This window comes from Oncorhynchus masou, chromosome 31 (assembly GCF_036934945.1).
Source record: "Oncorhynchus masou masou isolate Uvic2021 chromosome 31, UVic_Omas_1.1, whole genome shotgun sequence".
Classification (NCBI taxonomy): Eukaryota; Metazoa; Chordata; class Actinopteri; order Salmoniformes; family Salmonidae; genus Oncorhynchus; species Oncorhynchus masou.
Window position 1 is genome coordinate 15,727,153 of NC_088242.1, and position 24,408 is coordinate 15,751,560.

Consider the following 24,408-nt stretch of genomic DNA (forward strand, 5'->3'; position numbering starts at 1 on the left):
TGTGTGTGATTCAGTGTGTGTGTGTGTGTGTGTGTGTGTGTGTGTGTGTGTGTGTGTGTGTGTGTGTGTGTGTGTGTGTGTGTGTGTGTGTGTGTGTGTGTGTGTGTGTGTGTGTGTGTGTGTGCATACAGGGTTGTCTGGTCTCAGTCTCTTGGAAGGTGGGCCTCCGTCTTCTGGGTGTAACATGTAGAAGAGACGGACCTTATTGGCATGTTTCTTACTCTGAGAGAGAGAGAGAGAGAGAGAGAGAGAGAGAGAGAGAGAGAGAGACAGAGAGAGACAGAGAGAGAGAGAGAGAGAGAGAGAGAGAGATGATTTATTTTTGATCACTGTGTGTGTGTGTGTGTGTGTGTGTGTGTGTGTGTGTGTGTGTGTGTGTGTGTGTGTGTGTGTGTGTGTGTGTGTGTGTGTGTGTGTGTGTGTGTGTGTGTGTGTGTGTGTGATTTATACTGTCAGTATAGCTGTATGTGTGTGTGTGATTTATACTGTCAGTATAGCTGTATGTGTGTGTGTGATTTATACTGTCAGTATAGCTGTATGTGTGTGTGTGATTTATACTGTCAGTATAGCTGTATGTGTGTGTGTGTGATTTATACTGTCAGTTTAGCTGTATTTGTGTGTGATTTATACTATCAGTATAGCTGTATGTGTGTGTGATTTATACTGTCAGTATAGCTGTATGTGAAATGACAGCGGAATGTCCTTGAAGCTAATAACCTTCACATTAATGCAGAGCAGTGAAAATTACTGGGTACCCACTGGGTACATACTGTGAAGTAGATTACGTGTGTGCGTGTGCGTGTGTGTGTGTTTATGTGCGTGTGTGTGTGTCTGACTGTATGTGGTGTGAATGCATGTATGTGTGAGTGAGTGTGTATGTCATAGCTATCCATAAACCCACACTGATATCTCGTTACATTGCCAAGCAGTCACATTCAGTCCCAGCTAATAACCATCATTTGTGTGCCTATTTCTAAGGAGGCTTGACTTCCATTGCAAGCATAAATGTATTCTCCAATCTCCACAGTCACACAAAGACTACATTCATACTGTATGGCGGACTGGTTTGATATGGGCTGGAGAAAGAAGAGTGGCGATGGGAGAGAGGAGCAGACTGGTTTGATATGGGCTGGAGAAAGAAGAGTGGCGATGAGAGAGAGGAGCAGACTGGTTTGATATGGGCTGGAGAAAGAAGAGTGGCGATAAGAGAGAGGAGCAGACTGGTTTGATATGGGCTGGAGAAAGACGAGGGGCGATGGGAGAGAGGAGCAGACTGGTTTGATATGGGCTGGAGAAAGACGAGGGGCGATGAGAGAGAGGAGCAGACTGGTTTGATATGGGCTGGAAAAAGAAGAGTGGCGATGAGAGAGAGAGAGAGGAGCAGACTGGTTTGATATGGGCTGGAGAAAGAAGAGAAGAGAGAGGGCAGACTGGTTTGATATGGGCTGGAAAAAGACGAGAAAGAGAGAGATGAGAGAGAGAGAGAGGAGCAGACTGGTTTGATATGGGCTGGAAAAAGACGAGGGGCGATGAGAGAGAGAGAGCAGACTGGTTTGATATGGGCTGGAGAAAGAAGAGGGGTTTGATATGGGCTGGAGAGAGAGAGAGGAGCAGACTGATGAGAAAGAGGAGCAGACTGTTTTGATATGGGCTGGAGAAAGAAGAGGGGCGATGAGAGAGAGAGAGGAGCAGACTGGTTTGATATGGGCTGGAGAAAGAAGAGTGGCGATGAGAGAGAGAGAGAGAGCAGACTGGTTTGATATGGGCTGGAGAAAGACGAGGGGCGATGAGAGAGAGGAGCAGACTGGTTTGATATGGGCTGGAGAAAGAAGAGTGGCGATGAGAGAGAGAGAGGAGCAGACTGGTTTGATATGGGCTGGAGAAAGAAGAGTGGCGATGAGAGAGAGGAGCAGACTGGTTTGATATGGGCTGGAGAAAGAAGAGGGGGCTATGAGAGAGAGGAGCAGACTGGTTTGATATGGGCTGGAGAAAGAAGAGGGGCGATGAGAGAGAGAGAGAGGGAGCAGACTGGTTTGATATGGGGCTGGAGAAAGGAGGTTTGAGTGGCGATGGGAGAGAGGAGCAGACTGGTTTGATATGGGCTGGAGAAAGAAGAGTGGCGATGAGAGAGAGAGAGAGAGGAGCAGACTGGTTTGATATGGGCTGGAGAAAGACAAGGGGCGATGAGAGAGAGGAGCAGACTGGTTTGATATGGGTTGGAGAAAGAAGAGGGGCGATGAGAGAGAGAGAGGAGCAGAGTGGTACAGTGTGGGATGGAGAGAGAAGAGAAAAGGAGAGAGGGAGAAAAGAAGAGAGTGGTAGAGAGAGAGAGAAAGAGGAGGGAATTGGTAAGGTGTGGGAGGGAGAGGAGGAGAGTGGCAGGTGTAGGAGAGAGAGGGAGAGAGAAAGAGAGAGCTAAATAACGATTGAAGTGGGAGACTGAAAGAGGGAGCGAGTGGTAGGAAAGTGAGGGAGAAAGCAGGAAGGACGGAGTCAGGCAGGGAGTCAGGCAGGGAGTCAGACAGGGAGTCAGACAGGGAGTCAGGCAGGGAGTCAGGCAGGGAGTCAGGCAGGGAGTCAGGCAGGGAGTCAGGCAGGGAGTCAGGCAGGCAGGGAGTCAGACAGGGAGTCAGACAGGGAGTCAGGCAGGGAGTCAGGCAGGGAGTCAGGCAGGGAGTCAGACAGGGAGTCAGGCAGGAGGCAGGGAGTCAGGCAGGGAGTCAGAGGCAGGGAGTCATGCAGGGGGGGAGAGGATGGTATTTGACTCCCAGGGGGAGTCAGGGAGCAGGCAGGAGCAGCATGACTGGACTCAGGCAGGTTATCACCCACTAGCAGCACTCCATTATCTATCCATCCATCCCTCCAGCTGGCACTGTCTCTCTCCCTCTAATGCAACTCCCTGCACCACACTCTCCCCAGGGAGTCTTGATTACCCCACACTCATACCGCCTGCCCTCCTCCTCTCTCTCAGGCCTCTTCCTCGCTCTGTGTGTGTGTGTGAGTGTGCACACGTGCGCGTGTGCCTGCATGTGTGCGTGTGTGATGTAGACTCACCTCATAGTGTGCTGTGCGTTGCGACTCGGAGATGAGTTGGGCATTACAGATGTTGCAGTAACTCTCTGTGAACAGTCCTCCTTCCACGACCCCAGCCGACTTCATCTTTAGACACGCACACACACAAACACACACAACCAGAAAAAAACATACTTAGAATAAAGCAATACGCCCTCTTGCAAGGATATAGTGACTCTGATCAAATTACACCCGTATCCATTATAGTGACTGATCAAATTACACCCTTATCCCTTATAGTGACTCTGATCAAATTACACCCTTATCCCTTATAGTGACACTAATCAAATATAATGCACTGCATAGGGAATAGGGAGTCACACAGCATATGGAATAGGGTGTCACACAGCATAGGGAAAAGGGTGTCACACTGCATAGGGAATAGGGTGTCACACTGCATAGGGAATAGGGTGTCACAAAACATAGGATGTCACACTGCATAGGGAATAGGGTGTCACACTGCATAGGGAATAGGGAGTAACACAGCATAGGGAATAGGGTGTCACACAGCATAGGGAATAGGGTGTCACACTGCATAGGGAATAGGAATCACACTGATAGGGAATATGTCACACCGCATAGAGAATAGGGTGTCACACTGCATAGGGAGTCACACTGCATAGGGAATAGGGTGTCAAACAGCATAGGGAATAGGGTGAATCACACGCATAGGGAACACTAGGGTGTCACACAGCATAGGGAATAGGGTGTCACACAGCATAGGGAATAGGGAGTCACACTGCATAGGGAGTCACAATGCATAGGGAATAGGGTGTCACACTGCATAGGGAATAGGGTGTCACACTACATAGGGAATAGGGTGTAACACAGCATAGGAGTCACACTGCATAGGGAGTAGGGTGTCACACTGCATAGGGAGTCACACTGCAAAGGGAATCGGGTGTCACACTGCATATGGAATAGGGTGTCACACTGCATATGGAATAGGGTGTCACACAATATAGGGAATAGGGTGTCTCACAGCATAGGGAATCACACTGCATAGGCAATAGGGTATCACACTGCATAGGGAATAGGGTGTCACACTGCATAGGGAATAGGGAGTCACACTGCATAGGGAATAGGGTGTCACACTGCATAGGGAATAGGGTGTCACACTGCACACACTGCATAGAATAGGGTGTCACACTGCATAGGGAATAGGGTGTCACACTGCATAGGGAATAGGGTGTCACACGACATAGGGTGTCACACTGCATAGGGAATAGGGTGTCACACTGCATAGGGAATAGGGTGTCACACTGCATAGGGAATAGGGTGTCACACTGCATAGGGACACTACATAGGGAATCACACTGCATAGGGAATAGGGTGTCAAACAGCATAGGGAATAGGGTGTCACACTGCATAGGGAATAGGGTGTCACACTGCATAGGGAATAGAATGTCACACAGCATAGAGAATAGGGTGTCACACTGCATAGGGAGTAACACTGCATAGGGAATAGGGTGTCAAACAGCATAGGGAATAGGGTGTCACACGCATAGGGAATAGGGTGTCACACAGCATAGGGAATAGGGTGTCACACAGCATAGGGAATAGTGTGTCACACTACATAGGGAATAGGGTGTCACACAGCATAGGGAGTCACACTGCATAGGGAGTAGGGTGTCACACTGCATAGGGAGTCACACAGCATAGGAAATAGTGTGTCACACAGCATAGGGAATAGAGTGTCACACAGCATAGGGAATAGGGTGTCACACAGCATAGGGAGTCACACTGAATAGGCAATAGGGTATCACACTGCATAGGGAATAGGGTGTCACACTGCATAGGGAATAGGGAGTCACACTGCATAGGGAGTCACAATGCATAGGGAATAGGGTGTCACACTGCATAGGGAATAGGGTGTCACACGACATAGGGAATAGGGTGTCACACAGCATAGGGAGTCACACTGCATAGGGAGTAGGGTGTCACACTGCATAGGGAGTCACACTGCAAAGGGAATAGGGTGTCACACTGCATGTCACACTGCATGGAATAGGGTGTCACACTGCATATGGAATAGCATAGGTGTCACACAACATAGGGAATAGGGTGTCACACAGCATAGGGAATCACACTGCATAGGCAATAGGGTATCACACTGCATAGGGAATAGGGAGTCACACTGCATAGGGAGTCACAATGCATAGGGTGTCACACTACATAGGGAATAGGGAGTCACACTGCATAGGGAGTCGGGTGTCACACTACATAGGGAATCACATTGCATATGGAATAGGGTGTCACACTGCATAGGGAATAGGGTGTCACACTGCATAGGGAATAGGGTGTCACACTGCATAGGGAGTCACACTGCATAGGCAATAGGGTGTCAAACAGCATAGGAATAGGGTGTCACACGCATAGGGAATAGGGTGTCACACAGCATAGGGAATAGTGTGTCACAGAGCATATGGAATAGGGTGTCACACAGCACAGGGAATAGGGTGTCAGACTGCATAGGGAATAAGGTGTGACACTGCATAGGGAGTCACACTGCATAGGGAGTAGGGTGTCACACTGCATAGGGAGTCACACTGCATAGGCAATAGGGTGTCACACTGCATAGGGAGTCACATTGCATAGGGAATAGGGTGTCACACTGCATAGGGAATAGGGAGTCACACTGCATAGGCAATAGGGTGTCACACTGCATAGGGAGTCACATTGCATAGGGAATAGGGTGTCACACTGCATAGGGAATAGGGAGTCACACTGCATAGGCAATAGGGTGTCACACTGCATAGGGGGTAGGGTGTCACACTGCATAGGGAGTCACACTGCATAGGGAATCGGGTGTCACACTACATAGGGAGTCACATTGCATAGGGAATAGGGTGTCACACTGCATCAGGAGTCACACTGCATAGGGAGTAGGGTGTCACACTGCATAGGGAGTCACACTGCATAGGCAATAGGGTATCACACTGCATAGGGAGTCACATTGCATAGGGAATAGGGTGTCACACTGCATCGGGAGTCACACTGCATAGGGAGTAGGGTGTCACACTGCATAGGGAATAGGGAGTCACACTGCATAGGGAATAGGGTGTCACACTGCATCGGGAGTCACACTGCATAGGGAATAGGGTGTCACACTGCATAGGGAATAGGGAGTCACACTGCATAGGGGGTAGGGTGTCACACTGCATAGGGAGTCACACTGCATAGGGAATCGGGTGTCACACTACATAGGGAATAGGGTGTCACATGACATAGGGAATAGGGTGTCACACAGCATAGGGAGTCACACTGCATAGGGAGTAGGGTGTCAAACAGCATAGGAATAGGGTGTCACACGCATAGGGAATAGGGTGTCACACAGCATAGGGAATAGGGTGTGACACTGCATAGGGAGTCACACTGAATAGGCAATAGGGTATCACACTGCATAGGGAGTAGGGTGTCACACTGCATAGGGAGTCACACTGAATAGGCAATAGGGTATCACACTGCATAGGGAATAGGGTGTCACACTGCATAGGGAATAGGGAGTCACACTGCATAGGGATTTTGGTGTCACACTACATAGGGAGTCACATTGCATAGGGAATAGGGTGTCACACTGCATAGGGAGTCACACTGCATAGGGAAAAGGGTGTCACACAGCATAGAGAATAGGGTGTCACACTGCATAGGGAATAGGGTGTCACACAGCATAGGGAATAGGGTGTCACACAGCATAGGGAATAGGGTGTCACACAGCATAGGGAATAGGGTGTCACACTGCATAGGGAATAGGGTGTCACACAGCATAGGGAATAGGGTGTAATACTGCATAATAGGGAATAGGGTGTCACACAGCATAGGGAATAGAGTGTCACACAGCATAGGGAATAGGGTGTCACACAGCATAGGGAATAGGGTGTAACACTGCATAATAGGGAATAGGGTGTCACACTGCATAGGGAATAGGGTGTCACACTGCATAGGGAGTCACACTGCATAGGCAATAGGGTGTCACTGCATAAGGAATAGGGAGTCACACTGCATAGGGAGTCACACTGCATAGGGAATAGGGTGTCACACTGCATAGGGAATAGTGTCACACTACATAGGGAATAGGGTGTCACACAGCATAGGGAGTCACACTGCATATGGAATAGGGTGTCACACTACATAGGGAATAGGGTGTCACACAGCATAGGGAGTCACACTGCATAGGGTAGGGTGTCACACTGCATAGGGAGTCACATTGCATAGGGAATAGGGTGTCACACTGCATAGGGAATAGGGTGTCACACAGCATAGGGAGTCACACTGCATTGGGAGTAGGGTGTCACACTGCATAGGGAGGGTCACACTGCATAGGCAATAGGGTGTCACTGCATAATAGGAATAGGGTGTCACACTGCATAGGAGTCACACTGCATAGGGAGTCACACTGCATAGGGAATAGGGAGTCACACTGCATAGGGTGTCACACTGCATAGGGAATAGGATGTCACACTGCATAGGGAGTCACACTGCATAGGGAGTCACACTGCATATGGAATAGGGAGTCACACTGCATAGGGTGTCACACTGCATAGGGAATAGGGAGTCACACTACATAGGGAGTCACATTGCATAGGGAATAGGGAGTCACACTGCATAGGGTGTCACACTGCATAGGGAATAGGGTGTCACACTGCATAGGGAATAGGGTGCCATTAGAGACAAAGACTGAGACAGGCACTAGTCTAACTGTATGTAGGGAATGGAGAAAGACAGCGAGTACACACACACACACACACACTCAGCCTCAATGCACAACTAGCTGCTGCACACACACACACACACACACACACACACACACACACACACACACACACACACACACACACACACACACACACACACACACTCACAGCCTTGTACAACTAACCTCGTAGGGACACACGATTCAGTTCCATTCAAAATCCTATTTTCCCTAAGCCCTATCCCTACCCTTAACCCAGAAATGGCATTTGACCTTGTGGGGTCCCCAGTTGGTCAAATTTTTTGTCAGGTGACTATTCTTGTGGAGACTTCTGGTACCCACACGTATAGTTAAACACACACACACGCACAAACAATTAACCCTTCACTTCTCTTAGCTCTCATCACAGTAGAGTGGACAATCTCATAAACTAAAGCAGCTTGTTAAAATAGAATCGAAGAGAATAAAATAGATCCTCATTATCTAATTGAACCTTTGGTTGACTCATTAACGCTTAGCTACAGCACTCCAAGGTATTATCCTTAACACCTGGGAGGGGGAATATATATTTATATAGATGCTGTTTAGAACATACATTCTCTGTCATGCACTAGAATAGGAGATGAGGTAGACATGTCTGTTCTATATATAACATTTCTATCTGCAATGTTCTGAACATTGCTTCTACCAGAAAGTGACAGAGGGAAAGTCACTCAAGTCAGAATCTTTTTGATCCAAATGATAATTGTTTGCTCCATTGATGAGATGCAGTAACGTAGTGATGGAAACACGTATGAGAGAGGTAAAGGTGAGAAAGGGAAGTTGAAAACAATGACAAGCATCATTCTACTCCTGACAGAATACAGGCCAATCAAAGCATCTCTCATATTCTGTAGTTAAATAACGTACATTGACTCTCGATTGACAGGCAAGAACCAACCGACCTGCAAATGAAACATTATCATTTAATCTCTTCGTTAATTAAGATGACGTCACAAACTTCATAATCTGCCAAAATATCTCAACCCCCCCTGTGGGTATAACATGTTGCATGGAGCTCTGTCTGGGTAGACTGACTCATTTATGAAGGCAATCTGTGACGAGATGAATGACTAGATAGGGGGGAGAGAGACAGAGAGAGAGATGGAAAGAGAGAGAGAGAGAGAGAGAGAGAGAGAGAGAGAGAGAGAGAGAGAGAGAGGGAGAGGGGGAGAGGGGGAGAGGGGGAGAGGGAGAGAGACAGACGGAGGGGAGAGAGACAGAGAAGGAGGGGAGAGGGAGAGGGACAGAGGGAGGGGGAGAGAGAGTGGGTGAGAGAGAAAAATGTAGAGAAAGAAGAGTTAGGTAGCTCGTGAGAGAGAAAAATGGAGAGAAAGAAGAGTTAGATAGCTAGTGAGAGAGAAAGTTGAGAGAAAGAAGAGTTAGGTAGCTAGTGAGAAAGAAACATGGAGAGAAAGAAGAGTTAGGTAGCTAGTGAGAAAGAAAAATGGAGAGAAAGAAGAGTTAGGTTGCTAGCGAGAGAGAAAAATGGAGAGAAAGAAGAGTTAGGTAGCTAGTGAGAGAGAAAAAATGGAGAGAAAGAAGAGTTAGGTAGCTAGTGAGAAAGAAAAATGGAGAGAAAGAAGCGTTAGGTTGCTAGTGAGAAAAGAAAAAGCTAGTGGAGAGAAAAATGAAGAGTTAGATAGCTAGTGAGAGAAAAATGGAGAGAAAGAATCCCATTTAGAGTTAGGTAGCTAGTGGCCCCAGAGAAAAAAGCGCCATGGAGAGAAAGAAGAGTTAGGTAGCTAGTGAGAGAGACATGGAGAGAAAGAAGAGTTAGATAGCTAGTGAGAGAAACATGGAGAGAAAGAAGAGTTAGGTAGCTAGTGAGAGAGACATGGAGAGAAAGAAGCGTTAGGTAGCTAGTGAGAAAGAAAAATGGAGAGAAAGAAGAGTTAGGTTGCTAGTGAGAGAGAAAAATGGAGAGAAAGAAGAGTTAGATAGCTAGTGAGAGAGAAATGGAGAGAAAGAAGAGTTAGGTAGCTAGTGAGAAAGAAACATGGAGAGAAAGAAGAGTTAGGTAGCTAGTGAGAGAGAAAAATGGAGAGAAAGAAGAGTTAGGTAGCTAGTGAGAAAGAAAAATGGAGAGAAAGAAGAGTTAGGTTGCTAGCGAGAGAGAAAAATGGAGAGAAAGAAGAGTTAGGTAGCTAGTGAGAAAGAAAAAATGGAGAGAAAGAAGAGTTAGGTAGCTAGTGAGAAACATGAAAAAGAATGGAGAGAAAACATGAAGAGTTAGGTAGCTAGTGAGAAAGAAAATGGAGAGAAAGAAGAGTTAGGTTGCTAGTGAGAGACACATGGAGAGAGAAAAATGGAGAGAAAGAAGAGTTAGGTAGCTAGTGAGAGAGAAACATGGAGAGAAAGAAGAGTTAGGTAGCTAGTGAGAGAGACATGGAGAGAAAGAATAGTTAGGTAGCTAGTGAGAGAAAAACATGGAGAGAAAGAAGAGTTAGGTAGCTAGTGAGAGAAACAAAACACTAGCAGGAATGTCGGATGACGCCATACAATCACAAATTCTTTAAATAAGTTAAACAACAAAAATGAGCTGAGTACAGAGCCTTCAGAAAGTAATACGACCCTTTGACTTTTTCCACATTTTGTTACGTTACAGTCTTATTCTAAAATGGATTGAATTGTTTTATTTCCCTCATCCATACATTCACAATTCCCCGTACTGACAAAGCAAAAACAGGTTGTTGTTTTTTTTCTTCACATTTACATAAGTATTCAGACCATTTACTCGTTACTTAGTTGAGGCACCTTTGGCAGCAGTTACATCCTTGAGTCTTCTTGGGTATGATGCTACAAGCTTTGCACACCTGTATATGGGGAGTTTCTCCCATTCTTCTCTGCAGATCCTCTCAAGCTCTGTCAGGTTGAATAGTGAGCGTCGCTACACAGCTATTTTCAGGTCTCTCCAGAGATGTTCGATCAGGTTCAAGTCTGGGCTCTGGCTGGGGCACTCAAGGACATTCATAGACTTGTCCCAAAGCCACTCTTGTGTTGTCTTGGCTGTATGCTTAGGGTCATTGTCATGTTGGAAGGTGAACCTTTGCCCCAGTCTGAGGTCCTGAGTGCTCTGGAGCAGGTTTTCATCAAGGATCTCTCTGTACTCCATTCATCTTTCCCTCGATCCTGACTAATCTCCCAGTCCCTGCCACTGAAAAACATCCTCACAGCAGAATGCTGCCACTACAATGCTTCACCGTAAGGATGGTGCCAGGTTTCCTCCAGATGTGACGTGTGGCATTCAGGCAAAATACTGTAGTTAAATCTTGGTTTCATCAGACCAGAGCAAGCGGGCTGTCTTGTGCCTTTTACTGAGGAGTGGCTTCCGTCTGGCCATTCTACCATAAAGGCCTGATTAGTGGAGTGCTGCAGAGATGGTTCTGGAAGGTTCTCCCATCTCCACAGAGGAACTCTGGAGCTCTGTTAGAGTGACCATCAGGTTCTTGGTCACCTCCCTTCTCCCACGATTGCTCAGGAAGAGTCTTGGTGATTCCAAACTTCTTCCATTTAAAAATGATGGAGTCCACTGTGTTCCTGCGGACCTTCAATGCTGCAGAAAACTCCCCAGATCTGTGCTTCCACACAATCATCCGAGACTTAGGTCTCTCTTTATGTAGTGTTGTGTTGTCTCTCTTGTCGTGATGTGTGTTTTGTCCTATATGTTTTTTTATTTTAAATCCCAGCCCCTGTCCATGCAGGAGGCCTTTTGCCTATCGGTAGGCCGTCATTGTAAATAACAATTTGTTCATAACTAACTTGCCAAGTTAAATAAAGGTTAAATTAATAAAAAATGTAATCCTGTCTCGGAGATCCACAAACAATTACTACAACCTCATGTCTTGGTTTTTGCTCTGACAAGCACTGTCAACTGTGGGACCTTATAAAGACAGGAGTGTGTCAAACCCGGACCTTAGAGAGCCTGTTAATTTCTCTATTTGGTTAGGTCAGGGTGTGATTTGGTTGGCCATTCTAGTTTTCTATTTCTTTGTTGGCCGGGTATGGTTCCCAATCAGAGGCAGCTGTCTATTGTTGTCTCTGATTGGGAATCATACTTAGGCAGCCTGTTTTCCACCTGAGTTTGTGGGATCTTGTTTTTGCATCGTTGCTGTGGAGACTACAGAACTTTACGTTTGTTTGTATTTTGTTGTTTTTGGTGTTCATCTAAAATAAAGTAAGATGTACACTTTCCACGCTGCGTTTTGGTCTCATTTCGACGACGGACGTAACAGAGTGTGCCTTCCCAAATCATGTTCAATCAATTTAATTTACCACAGGTGGACACCAATCAAATTGCAGAAACATCTCCAGGATGATCAATGGAAACAGGATGCACCTGAGCTCAATTGTGTGTCTCACAGCAAAGGGTCTGAATATTTATGTAAATAAGGTATTTCCGTTTTATATATTTGTTTAATTAGCAAAAAAATCTAAAAACCTGTTTTAGTTTGTGTCATTTTGGGGTTCTGTGTGTACATTGATGACGACATTTTTTCCCATCCATTTTAGACTACGGCTGTAATGTAACAAAATGTGGAAAAAGTCAAGGAGTCTGAATACTTTCCGAAGGCTCTGTGCATGCTAATTGTCGCACCATCAGCAAAGATTGCTCAATGAATTAGTTAAATAACAACTAAAAGAGAAGTGGAAGAGGAGAAGTCCGCCTGGGGCCTTCGGCATCTGGAAACTGAATGGACTATAATAGTATTCTGTTTCAAGACCACATCAACAGATAACTCCTGACTAAACCGTCACACACACTCGCACGCAGGCAGACGCATGCACACACACACACCGGATGTCCCTTTTGTTCTCTCTGATAAATGGGAAAAGTTTGCGTCTTTTTTTCACCACATTTAAATATTAATAGATATTGAATATTTCATATTAATAACAGTAAGTGGTTACTCAGGGTAGAATAAGCAGTGTTTCTTTAGAGAGTGTTGAGATACGCTGCTTCATTCCTCTGCGGAGGTTCACACACTCACTATCTGTACTGCACAAAACAACTTTCACCTTAAATTGTGTGAAATACTGTACTGGCCATATCATTGCAAACAGTGGTTCCCAAACGTGTTCACTTTGTGACCCTGAAAAATGAAAAAATAAAAGTTTGCAGACACCACCCAAAAAAATATGTAGGACATGGGGTGCTTATCTAGGTGAGGTAATACCCTGAATTGAAAAAGTACTGCACGTTAAAAAGTGCACTGCACAAATGTTTTGAAAGACGAAGAACTCAGTATAGCCTCCAACACAAAACAATGTCCCTAGCAACATTCAGAGCCTTAGCTGTAAGAGGGAGAGAGAGAGAGAGAGAGATAAAGAGAGAGAGAGAGATAGAGATAAAGAGAGAGAGAGCATGTGAGAGAGAGAGAAAGAGAGAGAGCATGTGAGAGAGAGAAAAAGAGAGAGAGCATGTGAGAGAGAGAGCATGTGAGAGAGAGATAGAGAGAGCGAGAGAGAGCGTGTGAGAGCAAGAGATAAAGAGAGAGAAAGAGAGAGAGAGAGCATGTGAGAGAGCATGTGAGAGAGAGCAAGTGAGAGAGAGAGCAAGTGAGAGAGAGAGCATGTGAGAGAGAGAGCATGTGAGAGAGAGAGAAAGAGAGAGAGCATGTGAGAGAGAGAGCATGTGCGAGAGAGAGAGAAAGGGAGAGAGAGAGCGAGAGAGAAAGAGAGAGAGAGAGAGCGAGAGATAGAGAGAGAGAGAGAGAGAGAGAGAGCAAGTGAGAGAGAGAGATAGAGAGAGCGAGAGATAGAGAGAGAGAGAGAAGAGAGAGAGCATGTGAGGGAGAGAGATAGAGAGATAGAGAGAGAGAGAGAGAGAGAGAGAGAGAGAGAGAGAAAGAAAGAGCATGTGTGAGAGAGAGCATGTGAGAGAGAGAGATAGAGAGAGAGCAAGTGAGAGAGAGCAAGTGAGAGAGAGAGCAAGTGAGAGAGAGAGAGAGCATGTGAGAGAGAGAGAAAGAGAGAGAGCATGTGAGAGAGAGAGCATGTGAGAGCGAGATAGAGAGAGAGAGAGAGAGAGAGAGAGAGAAAGCATGTGAGAGAGAGAGCATGTGAGAGAGAGAGAAAGAGAGAGAGCATGTGAGAGAGAGAGAGAGAGAGAGAGCATGTGAGAGAGAGCATGTGAGAGAGAGAGCATGTGAGAGAGAGAGCATGTGAGAGAGAGAGAGCATGTGAGAGAGAGAGAGAAAGAGAGAGAGCATGTGAGAGAGAGCATGTGAGAGTGAGAGATAGAGCGCGCGAGAGAGAGAGAGAGAGAGAGAGAGAGAGAGAGAGAGAGAGAGAGAGAGAGAGAAAACAGCAGGTGGTAGTGAAGCCTGGAGGTTTTCTATCAAAGTCCTCTCTCCTTCTTTTCTCTCTTTAAACATCCCTCCATCCTCTCCTCTGCCTTCCCTCTTCACTCCATCACTGTTGGAGAGTGTATGTATGTATGTATGTATGTATGTATGTATGTATGTATGTATGTATGTATGTATGTATGTGTGTATGTGTGTGTGTGTGTGTGTGTGTGTGTGTGTGTGTGTGTGTGTGTGTGTGTGTGTGTGTGTGTGTGTCCTCGCATTTGTGAAAGCTTTTATACATGTGCAATGGGACTAAGAGGCCTTTCTAATGGTAGGAGTAATGAGAGAAATAAACAACATTTATAATGCCTTAAAGGGGCAATCTGCAGTTGCTACATCCATTTTTGTATGATACAGTCCCTACAGAAATGATTCATACCCCTTGACTTATTTCACATTTTGCTGTGAAATACCGCATAATGCACGGTTTCCCAAACTCGGTCCTAGGGACGCCAAGGGGAGCATATTTAGTTTTTTGTCCTAGCACTACGCATCTGATTCAAATTATCAAAGCTTGATCATTAGTTGATTATTTGAATCAGCTGTGTAGTGCTTAAAAATGTTTGTTTACTGGCCCAATGCTCTAGCCGCTAGGCTACCTGCCACCGAGCAAAGACTTTCACATTCTTGTTATGAAGCCATTCCAGCATTGCTTAGGCTGTATGCTTGGGGTCCTTGTTCTGTTGGAACGTACAGTACCAGTCAAAAGTTTGGACACACCTACTCATTCAAGGGTTTTTCTTTATTTTGACAATTTTCTACATTGTAGAATAATAGTGAAGACATTAGAAATATGAAATAACACATATGGAATCATGTAATAACCAGAAAAGTGTTAAACACTGACCAAGAAGGAGAGTGATGGAGTGCTGCATCAGATGACCTGAGCTCCACAATCACCTGACCTCAACCTAAATGAGATGGTTTGGGATGAGTTGGACAACAGAGTGAAGGAAAAGCAACCAACAAGTGCTCAGCATATGTAAGAACTCCTTCAAGACTGTTGGAAAAGCATTCCTCATGAAGCTGGTTGAGAGAATGCCAAGAGTGTGCAAAGCTGTCATCAAGGCAAAGGGTGGCTACTCTGAAGAATCTCAAATATTACATATATGTTGATTTGTTTAACACCCTTTTGGTGACTACATGATTCCATATGTGTTATTTCATAGTTTTTGTCTTCACTGTTATTCTACAATGTAGAAAACAGTCCAAATAAAGAAAAAACATTGAATGAAAAGGTGTGTCCAAACTTTTGACTGGAACTGTAAATCTTTGCACCAATCTAAGGTCGCTTGCACTCAAAAGCAGCTTCTCATCAAGGATTTGCCTGTATTTCAAATCAAATCAGATTGTATGTCACATGCACCGAATACAACAGTGAAATGCTTACTTACAAGCCCTAACCAACAATGCAGTTAAAAAATAAAAAATAAATGTAAAAAAATTGTGAGGCTATATACAGGGTGTAATAATGGAGCTGTGAGTCTGGAAGCAGGTGAAACATGAAATGAAACAACAAAACCAGGAACGAGACAATTCCATGTGGCTACAAGCCGGTACACAAAAACAATACCAACTGGACATATTGCTTTACATTCAGACCAAATAGTTACATTTGTATCTCATGTCAGAGTGATCATTGGGTTCTTGATCACCTCCCTGACCAAGGTTGCTCAGTTTGGCCAGATCCAGGCAGAGTCTGGGTCGATACATATTTCTGGAGACCATTGTCCTCGTGGAAACTTTCAAAACTCTAGAAATAGTGTTATACCCTTCTAAAGATATATGCCTCATGACAAATCTATCTAGGAGATCTACGGACAGTTCTTTAGACATCATGGTATAGTTTCTGCTCTGACATGCGCTGTCAACTGAGGGACCTTATGGGCGGCAGGTAGCTTAGAGTGTTGAGCCAGTAATCGAATGATCGCTGGTTCAAATACCTGAGCCGACGAGGTAAAACATTTATTGATGTGCCCTTGAGCAAGGCACCTAACCCTACTTTGCACCAGGTGTACATGACAATAAAGACTTCAATAAATATAGACAGCTGTGTTTCTAAATCATGTCCAAACAATTGAATTGGTCACAAGTGGACTCCAATCAAGTTGTAGTGACATCTCAAGGGTGATCGAAGGAAACTGGATGCACATGAGCTCAATTTAGAGTGTCATAGAAAAGAGGTGTAAAAAATTCTGTAAATTAGATATTCATTCAATAAATGTACAAACATTTCTAAAAACATGTTTTCACTCTGCCATTATGGTGTATTGTGCGTAGATGGGTGAGAAAACAACTTTATTTAATCCATTTTGAATTCAGGAAAAATGTGGAGTAAGTCAAGGTGTATGAATACTTTCTGAAGGCACTGTATATACCCATTGACGATTCTTGAAGACTATATCTTATATTTAAAATGCCTCGTGGGCCTCCCGGGTGGCGCAGTGGTTAAGGGCGCTGTACTGCAGCGCCAGCTGTGCCATCAGAGACTCTGGGTTCGCACCCAGGCTTTGTCGTAACTGGCCGGGACTGGGAGGTCCGTGGGGCGACGCACAAGGTTGTTTTGCTTATCACCATTTAATGACTATTTTTTGTAATTGTTAACTTGGAGCTATTTGAAAAACTTTCAAAACATGACTGAAAGAAATCTTTGGATACATTTCTATAAAGTCAACAGAAAGAGAGGTGGCAAAAAAAATAACAACGGAGATGTCACTTCCTCTCAGATCTAGTTACTGTTACACTTACGCCCTGGTTACAATACACACAGCCAATTATTATACGCACATTATTCACACACGTGCACAGACTACACTCATACATGTGGACACACACATCAAGATCACACTGTGTATCACACTGTACGAGTTATGAGAATAAAACTCCTTGTGAGCCTTGTACAAAATGTGGAAAAAGTCAAGGGGTCTGAAATCTTTCAGAATGCACTGTTTCAGATAGGAAATACAGTACAACTTCAAATGTACCACTATGCCCTTTACTTATTTTTTATATCAAATATCATAAATCAGTGAAACTCAAGCTTGCAGGTATGGTACCGTGTGTGTGTGTGTGTGTGTGTGTGTGTGTGTGTGTGTGTGTGTGTGTGTGTGTGTGTGTGTGTGTGTGTGTGTGTGTGTGTGTGTGTGTGTGTGTGTGTGTGTGTGTGTGTGTGTGTGTGTGTGTGTGTGTGTGTGTGTGTGTGTGTGTGTGTGTGTGTTTGTGTCCGTGCATGCGTGTGTGTGTGTGTGTGTGCGTGTGTGTGTGTGTGTGTGTGTGCGTGCATGCGTGGCTGAGTGTTGTTTTAGTGACAGAGAGATGTAGCACCTTGCTCCCCATTAGCCAGAAAGAAGCAATTAATGTAGATACACAGAGATAAAGGTCACATACACATACACACACACAAATACACACACACACACAAACGCACAAACACACACAAACACACTGCATAAAAGGTCACCCCACGCTGTGTGTGATAGATAGTCAGACAGAAGATGCTGCTTGTTGCCATGGAGCAGTCTTAGACAAATGAGAGTGCTGCAGACACATGAACAGTAGGTGGGACACCAGTTAGAGTAATGAGAGCAACAGTATGATAATGACAGCAGACACTTTTCAAGAACAAGATTACTGGCCGGTCTGACTGTGTGTGTTAGTGTCTCAGTGTGTGTGTGGTGTATGTTTTACGGTTATGGCCTGTTAATTTATTTTCATGACGGTCTTCATCCATAATCGCCGATTACACGATTACACAGTAATTGTGCCAGCCCTGTGTGTGTGTGTGTGTGTGTGTGTGTGTGTGTGTGTGTGTGTGTGTGTGTGTGTGTGTGTGTGTGTGTGTGTGTGTGTGTGTGTGTGTGTGTGTGTGTGTGTGTGTGTGTGTGTGTGTGTGTGTGTGTGTGTGTGTGTGTGTGTGTGTGTGTGTGTGTGTGTGTGTGTGTGTGTGTGTGTGTGTGTGTGTGTGTGTGTGTGTGGCAGACACTTTTCAAATACAAGATCCCTACCCTGATTATACATCTAGGCCACGGTAATTATGCCAGTCGGGTAATCAGATTCTCTCCACAGTCCCTCGCAATCTAGCACCTCGGGTGTGTATGTTTGTCCCTGTGTGTGTGTGTGTGTGTGTGTGTGTGTGTGTGTGTGTGTGTGTGTGTGTGTGTGTGTGTGTGTGTGTGTGTGTGTGTGTGTGTGTGTGTGTGTGTGTGTGTGTGTGTGTGTGTGTATGTATCCGTGGCCCTCTGTGGTTCATCAGTGGAGAGCAGGGATGGCTGTGTAACCCCTCTACTGTCCATCACACCTGACTTACAGCACAGAGGGAGGGAGAGAAGGGGGAGGGAGAGACAGATACATAATGTGCCCGTGGAGAACATGTAATCATGCACAAACCGAGGCCTTTCCTAGACTTGTCTGAGCGTTTGAAAGGATAAAATGCATTGATATAATTGGCTTTGGATGAAGAAAGTGGAAGAACAGAGTAAAATTGCGTATGTCTACCCTCTATTGCACTCGTTATCATGCCTGACCAGGTAGAAAATATGCAACTATAGAAAACGGAGGACTCCCCAAGAAGTTTAAAAGGGCAAAAAGGCATATTGACAGAGATAGAAAAGTAAAGGCACTGGATGATAGATGTGAGGGTTTTACAGTTAACCCCTATCATATTTAATCCCTAACAAGACCCCTATTATACTGTATTCTAGTATTTTCTGTTCTGTTCTTGTTACGCGGGGTGGAGTAGGGGAACTCAAATGCAGACTCATATGAGGATACAAGGACAGGTAACCAATATTTTTATTGAAAAGCAGGAGAGGAGATAGGGTGCAGTCCAAGGGAATATTGGGTGGGTAGTAGGGAATCTGGACTGAGGCTGAGTGCAAGGAAATTGGGAACCGGGTAAGCAGGTCTGGAGCGGAATCCAATGAAGCATTAGAGCGAAGATCCAGGGCAGAGAAGCAGGACTGAGGAGACGAGGGACTGGAGACAGGTACCAGAGTCAAAGCAAACGGGACTGTATCGGAGAGAAAAAGCAGCATGAGGCTAGGGAAAACAGGCACAACAGGGTAACAAAATCTATGCAGGAACAAACAGCTAGAAATGCAGACTAACTGAGTAGAGGCTACAATCTGGCAGCATGGAAGTGGCAGGGCTGAGTATTTGTACGGTTCTTGATTATGGAACAGGTTGCAGCTGGTAGGAATCTGTTCAGCTTCTAGCACACCTGGTCTCCACTCACACAACGGCGGCAATGATGCAGGTGGATGGCACAATGGCTTCTGGCTTGGTACCAGTGTTGTCAGTGGTGAACTGGTGAGGGCATCAGGCTTGATATTCCTCGAACTTGGGAGATAAGTGAGTGTGAAATTGAATCTTCCAAAGTACAAGGCCCATCTGACTTGCCGGGAGTTCAAACATTTCTAGTCTGGATGTAGGACAGGTTTTTAAATGGTCAGTCCACGTGATAAAGTTGGGGGGTACAAGGCCTCCAGACAGTTACGCCATTCCTCAAGAGCCAGCTTAACTACCAGGAGTTCCCGGTTTCCGATGTCAAAGTTCCTCTCTGCAGTTGAGAGCTTACAGGAAAAGAATGCACGTGGGTGGACCTTCTGATCCGAGGGGGAACGTTGAGACAGAACAGCGTCAGAGGCGTCCATCTCCACGATGAACTGTAGTTCTGGGTCGGGCAGAGTGAGGACCCGGGCAGAAGTGAAGCGATACTTGAGTTCCAAGAATGCTGCCTCTGCCTCAGGATTTCAATGGATCAGAGGTGGAGGTGAGGGTGGTGTTGTGCCTGCTTTCCTGCAGGAAAGCAGGACTGAGAAGACAAGGGACTGGAGACAGGTACAAGAGTCAAAGCAGACAGGACTGTAGCGGAGGGAAAAAGCAGCACAAGGCTAGTGAAAAACAGGCACAACAGGATAACAAAATCTATGCAGGAACAAACAGCTAGAAATCCAGACTGACTGAGTAGAGGCTACGATCTGTCAGCGTGGAAGTGGCAGGGCTGAGTATTTGTAGGGTTCTTGATTATGGAACAGTTCTCCAAAATGGAGGATATTTCTCTGGCTGGATTGGGCTCTGAGCGCCGTTCTCAGATTATGCTTTTTCCTTCAAGTTTTTTTTAAATCTGACACAGCGGTTGCATTAAGGAGAAGTCTATCTTTAAGTATGTGAATAACAGTTGTATCTTTTATCAATGTTTATTATGAGTATTTCTGCAAAATCACCGGATGTTTTGGAATCAAAACATTACTGCACGTAACGCTCCAATTTAAACTGAGATTTTTGGATATAAATATGCACATTATCGAACAAAACATACATGTATTGTGTAACAAGATGTCCTATGAGTGTCATCTGATGAAGATCATCAAAGGTTAGTGATAAATTTTATCTATATTTCTGCTTTTTGTGACTCCTATCCTTGGCTGGAAAAATGGCTGTGTGTTGTTTTTGACTTGGCTATGACCTAACATAATCATATGTTGTGCTTTCGCTGTAAAGCATTTTTGAAATCGGACACGGTGGGTAGATTAACAAGATGTTTATCCTTTATTTGCTGTATTGGACTTGTAACTTTCACACATTAACATATTTCAAAAAAATATTTTTGAATTTCGCGCACTGCCTTTTCAGCGGAATAATGTCGAGGGGTTCCGCTAGCGCACATATGTCAGAGTCAAGGCCCGCGGGCCACATCCGGCCCGCGAGAAGGTTTTTTACGGCCCCTGGGATGATCTTGATTTATTATTAGAACCGGCCCGCAGACCGCAGCAAGCCGGCAGCCCGCAGATCTTTTACACGCACCAATACTACATTTCCCACAATGCAACGGTGACGCACCGAGCAGTAGGCTGCTTCATTTCAATATTTATTGGCACAGCAGTCGTCAGCATCACAGTAAAATTAACTTTCAGATACCCATCAAAAATGGCAAAACGGAAGGTGGACACTGAGAACCGGGGTTTCAAACAAGGTGGGAGTCGGAGTATATGTTCACGGAGGTAGCTGGAAAACCTGTGTGTCTTCTGTGTGGAGAAAGTGTGGCGGTACTGAAAGAGTATAATCTGAGACGACATTATGAAACGAAACACGCGGACAAAAACAAGAATATGGACATGGAACAAAGGCTACAAAAGGCAGAGGAATTAAAACGAGGCCTCAAATCTCGACAGGCTCTGTTCAAAAAAGCCAAATCACAAGGCCAGGCTGCTGTCAAGGCCAGTTTTATTTTGGGCAGAAGAGATCGCTAAATCAGCCCGGCCATTTACGGAGGGGGATTTCATCAAAAACTGCATGATTAAAGTTTGTGACGAAGTTTGCCCAGAAAAAGGCAACTCTTTTTAAATGTGAGTCTGAGCAGAAACACCATTGCCGAGAGAGTAGACCAGTTGTCCATCAATCTAAAAGAGCAGCTTGTGAAAAAGGGAAAAGATTTCATTGCATATTCCTTGGCTGTGGATGAGAGCACCGACATTTCTGACATTGCCCAGTTGTCAATTTTCATCCGCGGAGTGGACTCCAGCCTAAGCGTGACAGAGGAGTTTTGGCTTTACGTCCTATGCATGGCACAACTACGGGGCATGATTTGTATGAAGAGGTGTCAAGATGTGTAAATGAGATGGAGCTGCCTTGGGAAAAACTCGTGGGTTTGACAACCGACGGAGCACCTGCGATGTGTGGACACAGGAGCGGACTGGTGGCGAAGATACGGGAAAAGATGCAAGAGGAAAACGCGACAGGTGAGCTGACAGCTTATCATTGTATCATACACCAGGAAGCGTTGTGCGGTAAAGCCTTGAAAATGGAGCATGTAATGAGCATCATCACGCGCACAGTTAACTTTATCAGAGCCAAAGGTTTGAATCACCGCCAGTTCAAGGCATTTCTGACGGAGTTAGAAACGGAGCATGGTGATTTGCCTTATCACACAGAGGTGCGATGGCTAAGCCAGGGAAAGGTGCTTCAAAGATGTTTCGAGCTTCGTGAGGAGATTTGTCTGTTCTTGGACAGCAAAGGGAAAGACACAACACAACTCCGAGACGAAATGTTTCTGTGTGAAATGGCTTTTCTGTGTGTGGAGTTCGCCGTTTCATCCCCGACACAATGCCCCAGCTGCGCATCCAGGCTGCTCAAACGTTGTCTATGTTTGGCAGCACATACCTGTGTGAACAACTTTTTCTTTGATGAACCTGAACAAAACATCACACAGAAGTCGACTTACTGCTGAACACCTCCACTCAATTCTGAGGATTTCCTCAGCTCAGAGCCTTACCCCGAACATTGATGAACTTGTGGAAAAGATGGGACACCACCAAGTATCACCCTCAACCTCAAACAAGTGAACATTACTGTGCAATCACATATTTAGAGTTTTTACTCAGTTCAAGTTTAAAAGTTAAAGTTTAATATTTGTTTTCACTGCATGTTACTTCTCCTTAAACAAAGTGTTGTTTTTGATTAATAGATTTTTGCACTTTATTTTATTGTATTTCAATCCAATTATATTTTAAAAATATTTCAGTTGAGTGGATGATAGAAAATTGCTATTATTGTTTTTTTCTTTTTGAAGTAAATTTAGCCCACTTTTGCTAAAATAGAAAATATAGGCTACTGATGGTGCCTTGAATACCGGTTTCTTTCATTTAATGTTCATGTTATGGGATTTTTATATAAAGGAAATTTGTCTTTTGTGTCTGTTGAAAATTAAAGATTACTGACAGAGCCATAAGAAAATATTGCTTTATTTATCTGATCATATTGGAATATATTTGTTAGGTTTTCAGTAGGTTCAATTAGGTTCACTAGACTATATGCGTCATTTAAAAATTTTTCAATGAACATTCGAACAGTCCGGCCTCGGCTTGTAGCTAAATTTTTTATTTGGCCCTCCGTCCATTTGACTTTGACACCCCTGCGCTAGCGGAACGCCTGCGCTAGAAAGATGAACTTCTTGTGAATCCAACCACGGTGTCAGATTTAAAAAATGCTTTACGGCGAAAGCATACCTTACAATTATTTGAGAACATACCCCAGCAGACAAATCATTACGAACAGTAACCAGCCAAGTAGAAGAGTTACACAAGTCAGAAATAGAGATAAAATTATTCACTTACCTTTGATGATCTTCATATGATTGCACTCAGAAGACATTCATTTATTCAATAAATGTTCCTTTTGTTCGATAAAGTCTCTCTTTATATCCAAAAACCTCCTTTTGTTCGCGCGTTTTCTTCTTTAATCCACAGGCTCAAACTCAGTCACAACAGGCAGACAAAAAAATCCAAATTGTATCCGTAAAGTTCATAGAAACATGTCAAACGATGTTTATATTCAAACCTCAGGTTGTTTTTAGCCTAAATAATCTATCATATTTCAACCGGACAATAACGTTGTCAATATAAAAGGTAAACAAGAAAGGCACTCTCTCGGTCACGCGCATGAAAAAGCTCTGTGACACGGCAGGGTTCACTCATTCAGACTGCTCTTACTCCCTAATTTTTCAGAATACAAGCCTGAAACAATTTCTAAAGACATCTAGTGGAAGGCATAGGAACTGCAATTTGAGTCCTAAGTAAATGGATGCTGTAATGGCATTGAATAGAAAACTACAACAACAAAAATAATCCAACTTCCTGAATGGATTTTTCTCAGGTTTTCACCTGCCAAATCAGTTCTGTTACACTCACAGACATGATTTTAACAGTTTTTGAAACTTTAGAGTATCTACATATACTAATTATATGCAAATCCTATCTTCTGGGCCTGAATAGAAGGCAGTTTAATTTGGGAACGCTTTTCATCCAACATTCTAAATGCTGCCCCCTACCCTAGAGAAGTTAAACACCTACATGTTTGTCATTTACCAGACACTTTTATCCAGAGCAATATACAGTTACTGCATTCATTTTAAGATAGCTAGGTGGGACAACCACATATCACAGTCATAGTAAGTGCATCGTTCTTCAATAAAGTAGCTATCAGCAAATTCAGAGCAAGTAAGGGGGAAATAAGTCAAGTGGGAGTGTTGTTTACTCCCAAAACCTAGACTAAGGCTGTGCTGCTCCACTGAAAGAGTTTTTTCTAGGCCTAATCTGTGTCTGGGAAACCGACCTCGAAACTAGAAAAGTGCTCAGATTGTTTGCCACAAGAGTAAAAGGTCCGATGCTAAAGTACTGCATAAGAGCAGCTAGTCAGTACCACTAATGTGGACAGCAAAGGAATCGGCGTCCCCAAGTTCAGCACCACAATAATAGC

General features: G+C 44.6%; 1 protein-coding gene and 1 pseudogene across 2 annotated transcripts in view; one reads left to right on the top strand and one right to left on the bottom strand.

Moving 5' to 3' along the window:
- The window catches only part of LOC135523494 (zinc finger matrin-type protein 4-like), a 103,072-nt gene that overhangs the window by 73,901 nt on the left and 4,763 nt on the right, over window positions 1-24,408 (bottom strand). For both annotated transcript variants that reach the window (XM_064950197.1, XM_064950198.1), the window contains exons 2-3: window positions 3,055-3,159; window positions 130-222 (exon numbers count right to left, since the gene is read on the bottom strand). In XM_064950197.1, the coding sequence (XP_064806269.1) occupies window positions 130-222; window positions 3,055-3,159 (198 nt within the window). The remainder of the gene's footprint in view (window positions 1-129; window positions 223-3,054; window positions 3,160-24,408) is intronic.
- On the top strand, window positions 20,826-23,692 carry LOC135524906 (general transcription factor II-I repeat domain-containing protein 2-like; annotated as a pseudogene).